This window comes from Canis lupus, chromosome 7, assembly GCF_048164855.1.
Source record: "Canis lupus baileyi chromosome 7, mCanLup2.hap1, whole genome shotgun sequence".
In the NCBI taxonomy this organism is placed as follows: Eukaryota; Metazoa; Chordata; class Mammalia; order Carnivora; family Canidae; genus Canis; species Canis lupus.
This window is the reverse complement of record NC_132844.1, coordinates 7,915,411-7,927,619: the sequence shown is the minus strand read 5'-3', so window position 1 is coordinate 7,927,619 and position 12,209 is coordinate 7,915,411. Positions and strand designations below refer to the sequence as shown.

General features: G+C 39.3%; 1 protein-coding gene across 11 annotated transcripts in view; it reads right to left on the bottom strand.

Annotated features, from left to right (window-relative positions):
- The window catches only part of PDSS2 (decaprenyl diphosphate synthase subunit 2), a 250,590-nt gene extending 238,384 nt beyond the window's left edge, over window positions 1-12,206 (bottom strand). For 4 of the 11 annotated variants that reach the window (XR_012033755.1, XM_072831881.1, XM_072831885.1 and 1 more), the window contains exon 1: window positions 11,585-12,202. Coding sequence is in view for 6 of the 11 variants with exons in the window: in XM_072831881.1 (XP_072687982.1) it covers window positions 11,585-11,880 (296 nt within the window). In the remaining 5 variants the exon portion in view is untranslated. Of the gene's footprint in view, window positions 1-11,584 lie in introns of all 11 variants that reach the window. The other 7 variants (XM_072831888.1, XM_072831887.1, XM_072831891.1 and 4 more) reach the window with 5 other exon arrangements.
- Window positions 12,207-12,209: the final 3 nt, after the last annotated feature.

The following is a 12,209-nucleotide window of genomic DNA, read 5'->3' as shown; positions in this document are numbered from 1 at the left end:
GCTCAAGTTGCCCCTCTCTGTGTCACTATCTGGAAAATACCTCCCAGCACAAAGCCAGAGTGATAGTTTTTACTTCAATCTTTTCCCTCACACAATCCTATACTGCCTTGTACTCCAAGGATACAATTGTTTCACATTTTTTACCCAGTTTTCTATTTGTTTTCAGTGGAAGGTAAAGTCTAGCATTGGTTACTCTGTCTTGGCAAAAGCAGACATATATGTGCAGACATATATGTTCAACCCATTCTTTTTGCCTCATCCCACCCCATGTTCAGCCCACACAAAAAACTACTACTTTCCAACCCCTGGCTAAGCAACTTCTTCTGTTTTATTTTCCTACCTTGGTCATGTCCTTTTTACCCAACATGACTTAACTCTTAGGTCACCTCATTTCTGGAAGTCTTCAATTTTCTGTAGAGATTTTTTTTTTTTTTTTTTTACCCATCTCTGCCTCTACAGCATATTGTTAACACATACTATAGAATTTTTCCCAAGGTACTCTCACTATTTGCACATCTCTCCACTAAAATGAATTACAATAATAATGAAAACTGCTAACATTTGGATACTTTCTATGTACCAGATACTATTCTAAGCACTTTACCTATATTTACCCATTTAATCTTCATATAACCCTAAGATACAGGTACTTTTATTATCCTTATTTTACGAATAGGGAAATTAAAGCACAAAGAAGTTAAGGAAATTTGAAATCACAGAGCTTGGTGTTGGTAGACAGGATATAAATCTAAACAGTCTGATTCTAGAGCTCATGCTCACTATACCGTCTCTGATGAATTCCTGAAGGGAAGCAACTGTGTCGTATTCTTGTTTGTACATTCTGTGCCAAGAGCACCTCAAATATTTGTGGAATGAATTAAAATTTTTAATTTTCTCCTAGTCATCCAAAAAAGTCCTTCATAAGTAATGCAGGTTTTCAGTCAGTAATTACAGAACTGAATCTAGAAAGGGTCTTTTATAAACATGGAAGAGACTAAAATTAAATTTCTAATAATAATTTCAAAGATCTCTGAAGAATTTTAACATGCAGAAAAGACTAATAAGGTTTTATAGGTAGCCAAGTAACTGTAGTGAACTCAGTTGGGAACAAAAGTCTCTGCCAAAGAATCAACACCCCCTTAGAGAGAGATGAAATGTCATAATTTGTCTCAACTAAATGCATACTAAATTAATCCTATCTAAATGTGCAGTAGAGATCAAGGCAAAAGTAAAAAGAGTATTTAAACAAAAATTTAATACTGAAAGCCAAATATGTCCACAGTAATTAATGAAAACAAATCAGGCCATATTGTTCAATGAAATCAACTATGTTTAAACAAAATTTAACTAATTCTACATGAAAAAAAGTATGTCATTACTTTAGAAACAATTAAGTGTTCTCCATATGATTATTAAAAGCATTTAAGGGACGCCTGGATGGCTCAGTGGTTGAGCGTCTGCCTTTGGCTCAGGGCGTGATCCCAGGATCCAGGCCCGAGTCCCACATCGGGCTCCCTGCATGGAGCCTGCTTCTCTCTCTGTGTGTCTCTCATGAATTAAAAAAAATAAAGTCTTAAATAAATAAATAAATAAATAGAAGTTCTTGAGAGAAGGCAGTATATAAAACTAAAAGTACTTAAAATAATACAGGTATCCCCTGCCTTTCAAAAGTTCATGTTGAGCCACTCTGCTTCACAAAAGACATATATTAGTACATTCTCACTAACCCAAAGAAATAAAAAGAGGATTTTCACTTTTATGAAAAAAGGTAAAAAGCAAAACTAGCATTCAATGCTTGTTTTGCAGTGAGCCATTACAGAGGCAGTGTAAGAGTGAGCAGTGAGAGTGGCCCAGCCAAGCTCCTTCCCTGGGAACTACAAGCAGCATCAGGCTACTGTAGCTTTGAACAGTGTCTGTGAGCATCTGTGTTTTATCTTGATTTATTTTGTGCATTTGCTAGCAAGATGTGTCCTAAGGTATCACAAAAGCCTAAGGGAGATTATTTTTGGAGTCTGGGAATACTCAAAAAATTTTCCATATAAATTAATGGTAATTGCTTCCTTGCTTTATGCCATTTTGGCTTAAGGTAGGTTTCATAGGAATGCTCTACGTTCAGATAGTAGGGGAGATCTGTAATGATTTATACTAAAATTTAAGTGATTAAAAATAAAAATACATATATACTGCACAAGTAGATAATTACATTTAATCAGCAAGATAATAATGAACCACAGGGTACAAATTGTGAGGAAGTGAGAGTTGATGCACTCTTGCTACTTTCAGCCTCCACCACATTACCAATCTACATCATATACACCTGGGCTTCTACTCCATCCTACAGCCCACTGTCCATCTTGGACAGGTCCACAATCCCTCATCCAAAATTCCTGAAACTAATTCAAAATTTTTCTGATTTTAGGAAGGTACATTTTACCCAGCACTCCAGCAGGATCTAGGGCAGCACCGTGTAATCAAACACATGAATATTTCTGCAGCAAAATGCATGAATATTCACATTAAATGGAATAAAGAAAGACTATAAATAATCTCACATCAGTTCAGGTCAGATTTATGAGCCTGAAAAAACATTCTGTTTTCTGAGCTTTTAGGATTTTTAAATAGTAGGAAAAGGACTATAGATTTGTGTTACCACATTGTATCCAATCTGCTCAGTCCCTGCTGGAGAAATGACAATGGCTCCCTTATCTGCCATATTCAAATACAACACTAATTTCTATACCAGTCTAGAAATGGCAACACCTTTGGAAATTACTTACTCAAACTCCTTACCTCAAAGCCCAGAAAAGATGGAATAACTTGCTTAGGGTCATACTGTTACCACTGACAGGGATGAAACTAGAACATGTAGGTCTCCTATCTCCCAGGCCTACTGCTTGTTTGTTGGTTCATTCACTCATTTGATCTCTCAATTCAAAGTGATTCTTTTTAGCTTTTTTATGATAGTGAAATAATTATAGACTCACAGAAAGTTACAAAAATAGAATAGGGTCCTACGTATCTTCATCTGGCTTTCCTCAGTATATAGCTGTAATACAGTATGAGAACCAAAATTAACATTGGTACATTAGTTAGTGTTAACAAAACTACAGAACTAGGGCACCTGGGTGGCTCAGTCAGTTAAATGTCCACCTCTTGGTTTTGGCTCAGGTAGTAATCTCATGGATCAAGCCCCATGTCAGACTCTGCACTTGGGTGGGGCGGGGGGGGAAGGGGGGTTTCTGCTTAGATTCTCTCCCTCTGACCCTCCCCCTGCTCTCTCTCTAATAAATACGTTAAAAACCTTTAAAAAACTAGGGACTCCTGGGTGGGTCAGCGGTAGAGTGTCTGCCTTTGGCTCAGGGTGTGATCCCAGAGTCCCGCATCATCGGGCTTCCTGCATGGAGCCTACTTTTCCACTTGCCTGTGTCTCTGCCTCTCTCTCTCTCTCTCTGTCTCTCTTGAATAAATACATAAAATCTTTAAAAAAAAAGACTTAAAAAATTATAGACCTTATTCCATTTTCAGCATTTTTCTTAACCTGTGTTCATTTGTGTATATGAGTGTACAGTTCTAAGCACCTACACCCAAGTACAGATTCACAAAACCACTATCAGAATCAAGATACCGAAATGTTCCATCACCACAAAATACATCTTTGTATTTACACCCTCTGCTCCCCACACTGTCCTGGACTCTAGCGAGCACTAACCTGTTCTCTAACTCCATAGTTTTGTCATTTTGAGAATGTTGTATAAATGGAATCATACAGTTTTGTAGGGGTCCAGGGCAGGCTGTCCCGCGACTGGCGACTTTGGCATGAACATCATTTTGAGTTCAAAGCAATCAAACCAGCAGATCAAGGAAAAGCTCTTTATCTCCCCTCTCACCTGTGAGCACATACCAGGAAGAGAGCTATTAACAAAGATTCCTCTTTACCTAAGAAATTTATTTGAGTAACACAACATTTGTTTCCCAAACATCTCCTTTCACCTTCCTCTAAAGGTCTTCCTCCTCTTTGCAATACCCAGATTCCACCCCTCTCCTTAGCTCATATAACCATCTCCTTGCTTCATTATCTTTGGAATTTCAAGTCCTTATGGATTTCCCATGCATATGCTATTAAATTTTATTTTCTCCTGTTAATCTGCCTCACATCATTTTGATTCTTAGTCCAGCTAGAAAGACCTTGAAAGGTAGAATAAAGTCTTCCTTTCCAACAATATATAAACTTCTGAGATGGACTTTTTCTTTGTGGTAAAATTCACATAAAAATTACCATCTTGGGGATCCCTGGGTGGCTCAGCAGTTTAGCACCTGCCTTTGGCCCAGGACATGATCCTGGAGTCCTGGGATCAAGTCCCATGTCAGGCTCCCTGCGTGGAGCCTGCTTCTCCCTCTGCCTGTGTCTCTGCCTCGTTCTGTGTCTCTCATGAATAAATAAATAAAATCTTAAAAAAAAATTACCATCTTGATTACCCATTTTTAAGTGTACAGTTCAGTATATTCACAATGCTGTGCAGCTGAGCTCCAGAACTTTTTCATTTTGCAAAACTGAAGCTCTATGCCCATTAAATGACAACTTCCCATTTCCCCCTCCTTCCAGCCCCTGGCAACCACCATTTTACTTTCTCTGACTATCTAGATATCTCATATCAATGGAATCATACAGTATTTGTCTTTTTTGTGACTGGCTTATTTCACTTAACATAACATCCTTAAGGTTCACCATGTTGCAACATGTGCCAGAATTTCTTTTTTAAGGCTGAATAATATTCCATTATATGTACCTAACATTTTGTTTTTCCATTCACCTACTGATGGACATCTGGGTTGCTTCCATGTCTAAGCTATTTTGAATAATGCTGCTATGAACATAGGTGAACAGATGTCTCTTTGAGACCTTGCTTTCAATTTTTTTGGATGTATATACCCAGAAGTGAAATTGTTGGATCATCTGGTAATTCTTTTCATTTTTCTAAGGAACCACCATACTACAGTCTGTAGTGGCTTTTTTACATTCCCACCAGTAGTGTGGATTGACTTATTCCATTCAGCACAATTTTTTTTCTAGATTCATTCAAATTGTTATATGAATAAACAGTTTGTTTTCATTGTTGAGCAAGATTTCATTGCATGGCTGCAACACTGTTCAACAATTCATCATTGAATGACATTTGGGTTATTTCCAGTTTTTGGTTATTACATATAAAGTTGCTATAAACATTTGTGTATAGGTTTTGACATAAGTTTTTACTTCTCTGGAATAAATTCTCTGGAGTGTGATTGTAGGGTTGTATGGCAAGTGTATGTTTAATTTTATAAGAAACTGTCAAGCTGTTTCTCAGTGTGGCTGTACCATTTTTACATCACCATCAGCAATGTTAAAAGAAATCTAGTTTCATTTCTCTACATCTTCACAAGGACTTCAGATTGTCAGTATTTTACATTTTAGCCTAATAGGTATGTAGCAGTTATCATGGTTTAAATTTGCATTCTTCTAATGGCCAATGTTACACATGCTTACCTGGCTAATGTTATACATGCTTACCTGCCACCTTTTCATACACTTACTTGTCATCTTTACAGGCTCTTTTTGCTCATTTTCTAAGTGTATTCTTTATTTCTTACCACTGAGTTTAGAGTTCTTTACATATTCTGCACACAAGTCCTTCAGATAATAGATTTACAAATATTTTCTCCTAATTTCTGGCTAATTTTTTTTAAAAAGATTTAATTTATTTATTCATGAGAAACACAGAGAGAGAGGCAGAGACATAGGCACAGGGAGAAGCAGGCTCCTCACAGGGAGCGTGATATGGGACTTGACCCCAGGACCACGACCTGAGCTAAAGGCAGACGGCTCAACCGCTGAGCCACCCAGGCACCCTGTGGCTAATTTTTTGTTCTGTTAACATTCTATTTCATTCTTTTATGGAGCAAAGACTTTAATTTTGATGAAGTAAAATCCCTGATTTTTTTCTCTTATGAAATGGGGTTTTGGTGTTATGTCTAGTAATTGTTTACCTAGCCCCAGATCCTGGAGGTGTTTTCCTATGTTTTCTTCTAAAAGTTATGTAGTTTTATATTTCACATTTAAATTCATGTTATATTGGGGTGTCTGGGTGGCTCAGGTGGTTAAGCATGTGATTTCAGCTCAGGTCATACATAATTACAGAGGTCAGGGATTGAGCCCCACATCAGGCTCAGCTGGGAGTCTGCTTCTCCTTCTCCCTCTGCCTACTGCTCCCCTGGCTTGTGTTCTGTCAAATAAATAAATAAACAAATGTTTTTTAAAATTTATTTTATATTGTTCTCACAGGTATCCATTTTCCTTCTTTTTTGTTTTTTTTTTTTTTGAGATGTGAAATTTAGGTCAGGGTTCATTTTTTTTTTTTTTTTTTTTGCCAATGATACCCAATCATTCCAGAACCTTGCTGAAAAGACTATTGTCCCTCCATTGAACTGCTTTTGCACCTTTTTCAAAAATCAATTGGGCATATTTGTGTTGATCTATTTCTGGGTTCTCGTCTATTCCTCTGCCAATACCACACTGTCTTGATTAATAAAATTATATCTAAGACTTAACATTAGGTAGAATGATTCCTCCTATTTTTTTTTCCCTAACATTGTTTTAGCTATTCTTGTTCCTTTCTTGGTGCTCATTTTACTTTACTGCATTTGCTTTTCAGGTCCTCCCTACACTCAGTAGAAACAGGAGAACCTGGGGAAGAAAGGAGAAAAAATGGATCACAAACGAAACAATAAAATATTACCCATGTAATATCTATCCACCTATCCTAAGGACATCTCAATTTCTTCATTAATGATTCTCTTCTGTTCCAGGCCACTTCAGTGTCTCTAAATGAAATAGCTAATATACTGCCACTACTCATTAGCCACAAGTCATTTACTTCCTTCTGTTGTAAACATACTTGTGTCCAACACAATGTCTATTTATCAGGGAACATGATCCATGTTTTAGGCTTCTTTATATTCCTCCATAAGCTTCAAAGCATTGAGCTAATTAATTGAGGATTTAAAAAATCTAATTGGAGCTTACAATCTAAAGATCCTAGGAAACCTAGAAGAACAGGGTAAAAATTAGCTAACGGCTACACTGTTCCTAGTAATCAGATCATTAGTTCACCAAATCTCAAGATTTTAAATTTAAACTTTTTTCAAAGATTTATTTATTTATTTGAGAGAGAGATAAAGCTTGCCCACAAAAGTGGGAGGGACAGAGAGAGAGAGGGAGAATCTGAAGCAGACTGTGGGTGGACCCAATTCAAGGCTCAATCTCAGGACCCTGTGATCACCACCTAAGCCCAAATCAAGAGTCTGGGGCTTAAGTGACTACACCGCCCAGGCACCCCAAGATTTTAAATTTAATCTCACTTCTGAATCTGTTAGAGTACACTTCTAGGCTCTTTCTCCTTTTCTTGATGAGATGGCTTAGGTAAAGAAACAGAAGGTAGTGAATAATAAATTACGGTGATTTCTTTTTTTTTTTCCCCCTGCTGTTTGCCAAAAATGCCACCCTTCACTTAAATTTTAGGGTATTTAGACATGATTCATCTCTAACTTACCATGTAGGTTTAAACAAAATGTAAAATGACCCTCGGGGTTAAAATATTGATTTAAGTAAGTAATAGAAACTCAAAATATAAAACGAAACTGTAAAAGAATTTACCAAGTCCAGTATCCTATATCTAACTAAATCAACTACAAGGGGTCTTTATGTCCTTGGTTAACATACTGACAGCATCTTCCTCTTAATTATCAATGCTTTGCTGATAAGATGTCAACAAAGTAAGGTGTACATCATTAGAAAAGATATAGTGCTTGATCCATGTTTTTAGCTATAATTTACAATAATCATGGTCGGCCTACCCTATGGATCAACTGCCTGCTCCACTGCTATATAAGAGGTAAATATAGGACTTCCTCCCCCAAAGTTTTTTGTTCATTGACCGCCTGTGAGTTCAGACTGTTTAAATAATTTGTGATACACTATCAAAGTATAATAAAACTACATGCACAATATTAGCTCTTTCTTTTCTCATACAATAAAGCAATTCATATATGTTACCATAACATTTTTGCTGTTTTGTTCCTCTCCACTTCTTTCACTGTAGTATGGTACTGGGTATGTGGGGCAGGCTACAACCAGGAAATTTTTAGAGCCATTATTCTTACAAGCTTTCATCTAGTATATCTCTGGCAGCTTCAGAAGGGATCTTCTCCAACACCCCACCTGATTTTCTGGCAACTAAGTAGATGAATTACAATCCTCAGAATATAACACAATAATAAGGCCTTTTCCAGCTCTGCCATTTCCACTTCAGTGTTTTATTATAAAGACTACAATATGTGCAATGCAATGTACTACTATAAACTCTACCACTAACACTACAATTCCCACCACACAGTGAACCCCGCTATGTGATTAGCAAAAACTAAGAAACTTCAGGGTTCTAGCACTGTGAGAACATGGTGTAACCTGAACTCAGACACTGCTCACAAGAGTATCAGCTGGTACAATCACTTTGGAAAACAATTTGCTATTATTTACTAAAACTGAACATGTGCATACACTCTTGCATCTATTCTCTCAAGACAAGTACACCTGGAAACTTGTAAGCACGTTCACAACATTTTTTCATAACACAAAAATGCAAACCACCTAAATGCGGATTGAAAGATGACTACGGCATAGTCACATGATAGGATTTCATACAACAGTGAAAAACTAATCAAGTACAATTAAACACAACATATATAAGTCTTAGGAACAATTGCAAATAAAAAAGTAAGCATAGCAGACTGCAAGCAACAAGCTACCATATTTGTAAGTTTCAAAAGTGAGATTTTAATATGTTATTATTTAGAGAAACACCAATATTTTTAAAAAGGAAGAATAAACACAGAATCCAGTACACAGGGAGTCAGGGACATGGACTGGGGAGTACAGATAATTTCAAAAGGATTGGTAGTTATAGTTTTTAAATTGGATAGTAAGCTCATTCATTACTAAGCTTTAAAACATTTAAGTACGTGTCTGTGTGTGTTGACTGTATGTCATCTAAAAATCTACAGAGAATTAATATTCCAGCTACAGGACAAGTGTAGCCCACTCATAAGATGACATTTCTGATCCTGGAAACAATGCCAACAAGTAAAATCACTTTATTATTGCTATTTGGTAACTTCTGTAGTAACAAAGAAATGACAGTTGTGTCATAAAAAATTATCGCAAGGGTGTGAGCAAGGGAAGTGGGAGTAGCTATAAAAGGGCAATGGAGGGGATGCTGTAGTGATAGAAACATTCTGCATCTTGACCATATCAATGTCAATAATCTACCTGTGATACTGTACCATAGTTGTGCAAGACGTTACCATAGGGAGAAACTGGGTAAAGGGTACACTGGAGGGCAGCTCCAGTGGCTCAGCAGTTTAGCGCCGCCTTCAGCCCAGGGTGTGATATTGGAGACCCGGGATTGAGTCCCACGTCCGGCTCCCTGCATGGAGCCTGCTTCTCCCTCTGCTTGTGTCTCTGCCTCTCTCTCTCTCTGTGCCTCTCATGAATAAATAAATAAAATCTTAAAAAAAAAAAAAAGGGTACACTTGATCTCTGTATTATTTCTTCCAACACTATGTGAATCTACAATACCTCAAAATAAAAGTTTAATTTAAAAAAAAAAACAGGTGGGGTGTCTGGGTGGCTCAGTTGGTTTAGCATCTGCCTTCAGCTCGGGACATGATCTCAGGGTCCTGGGATCAAGTCCCATGTGGGGCTCCCTGCTCAGTGGGGAGTCTGCTTCTCCCTCTCCCTCTGCCCTTCCCCCAGGCTCATGCTCACTTGCATGCTCTCTCTTTCAAATAAATAAATAAAATCTTTAAAGAAGAAAACATGAAAAAACAAAGATAATTTTTATCTAGGGTTTCTTTACCTTGGTACATTAATTCTTCATTGTAGGGGCTGTGCTGGGCATAATAGGGTGTTTACAGCATCCCTGGTCTCTACCTACTAAATACCAGGGCATGCCCCAGTTATGACATCTCCATATACTACCAAATGTTCCCGAAGGGGTAAAATTGCCCCATCTGAGAACTACAGCTCTATTTACAAAATCAAAGAAGAGCTGTGGAAGCGTTCCCAGTTTAAGGAGACAAAAGAGACATGACAACTAACAGTAATATGTGATCCTAGCCTAGATCCTGTACTAGAAAGAATACTATAAAGAACATTTCTGGGTCAATTAAGAAATCAGGAATATCAATAGTAGATTAATAAAAGTATTGTAGCAATATTAAATGTGCTTAAATTGATTACTATAAAGAATATTGCTATGTTGGGGCACCTGAGTGGCTCAGTGGTTGAGCATCTGCCTTTGGCCCAGGGCATGATCCTGGGGTCCCGGGATTGAGTCCCCGCATGGGGCTCCCCGCTGGGAGCCTGCTTCTCCCTCTGCCTGTGTCTCTGCCTCCCTCTCCGTGTCTCTCATGAATAAATCAAATCTTAAAAAAAAAAAAAAAAAAGAATATTCCTATGCTTAGGAAATACATGATGTATCTAGGCATAAAGGACCATGATGTATGTAATCTACTCTCAAATGATTCATTAAAAATGTACTTTACATGTATATGTAAATTGTATGTATATATGTATAGGATAGGAGAATGTATAGGTATATATGTATATATATGTGTAGGATATGTATAGGATAGGCGAATCAATCAGGTGTGTTACTACTTTTATTCTTGCAACTTTTCAGTATGCTTGAAATCATTTACAAACAAAAAGGAGTTTTGCTTGTTTGTTTTTACTGGAAGCATACATTGTGGTCTTGAAATCCTAATGGCAAGTTTCACAGAAGTCCAGCATAAAGTGATAAAAATCCCAAGAGGATAGCGACCGACCTGCCTTAAGCCTGGGATACTCGTTGTAAAGAACTGCCTACCTTCGGCATTATCTCCCCCACGCCATTCTTTCTGGAGGAGACCCCTGGAACAGTGCGGAACGGAAAAATCAGTCTTTTTAAAAGACTATTTCTAGGGGCAGCCCGGGTGGCTCAACCCAGGGCGTGATCCTGGAGTCCCAGGATCGAGTCCCACGTCGGGCTCCCTGCATGGAGCCTGCTTCTCCCTCTGCCTGTGTCTCTGCCTCTCTCTCTCTCTCTGTCCCTCATGAATAAATAAATAAAATCTTAAAAAACAAAACAAAACAAAAAGACCATTTCTAGAAAAGTGACTCAAACCCACATCCCTGCTCGATTTCTCTACAATTCACCGAGGCATCTTTGCTCCTGATTAATGAAGGAGCAGAAATGCGAAAAGAAGTACAGGTGTCTCTCGAAAGAAAACCACTTATCCGCTCGGCTGGGCAGGTGGAGGAAGAAAGTTAAGGTAAGTGGAATCGAGGGGAGACAACATCGAATGTCTAGGAGAGCGAAAGAAAGGGGAAAAAAAAAAAAAAGATAAAAAGAAGTAAGCAGGGAGCCCGTCTGAGCGCGGCGGGCAGTGAGCGTGAGCCAGGAAGCAGGCCTCGAGGGGCGCGAGTGCGTCGGGGGCAGAGGTAGCTCACCTGGCCGTGGTAAGCAGAGGGTGCTGGGTCCCCACCAGCTTCCGCACCTGCAAAGCGATGTTGCTGAGCTCGTCGCTCAGCAGGCAGCGGAGGCTCATGAAGGACGTGGGGTAGCCCACAATCTTCTCCGCCTCTGACACCACTTGGTTCCAGTGGGCCGGGGACCTAGAGGGCCGCTCACGCCCGGAGCCCACCGAGGAGACGGGACCGAGCGCCGGGAACCGCCACAACCGACGCGGGGGACCCGACGCCCCAAGATAACCGGGCAAGCGCAACAGCAGCTTCCGAAGGCTCATAGTTTGAGTCTGGGAGTGTCAGGGACTTGAGGGGGGCGGAGGTGGGGGACGGGGAGGTGTCCGGAGGTGGCGCGGGGAAGAAACCGGGGGCAGAGGAGGAACCTGCAGGAACTAGCAGGAAGCGGCAACTCTTGAGCCTCCCGTGAGTTCCGGGAACCGTGACCAGAAGCGAACGTTCGCGGCAGCTTCCCAGCGCTTCGGGCTGCACGAACAGTCTGAACTCAGCACTGCCCCCCGGCCATCTGAGTACCAAAAAAAAAAAAAAAAAAAAAACCACAGCAGCCTCCTAAATGGGGGGCGCCATATTGGCGAGGCGGAATACGGTCTGT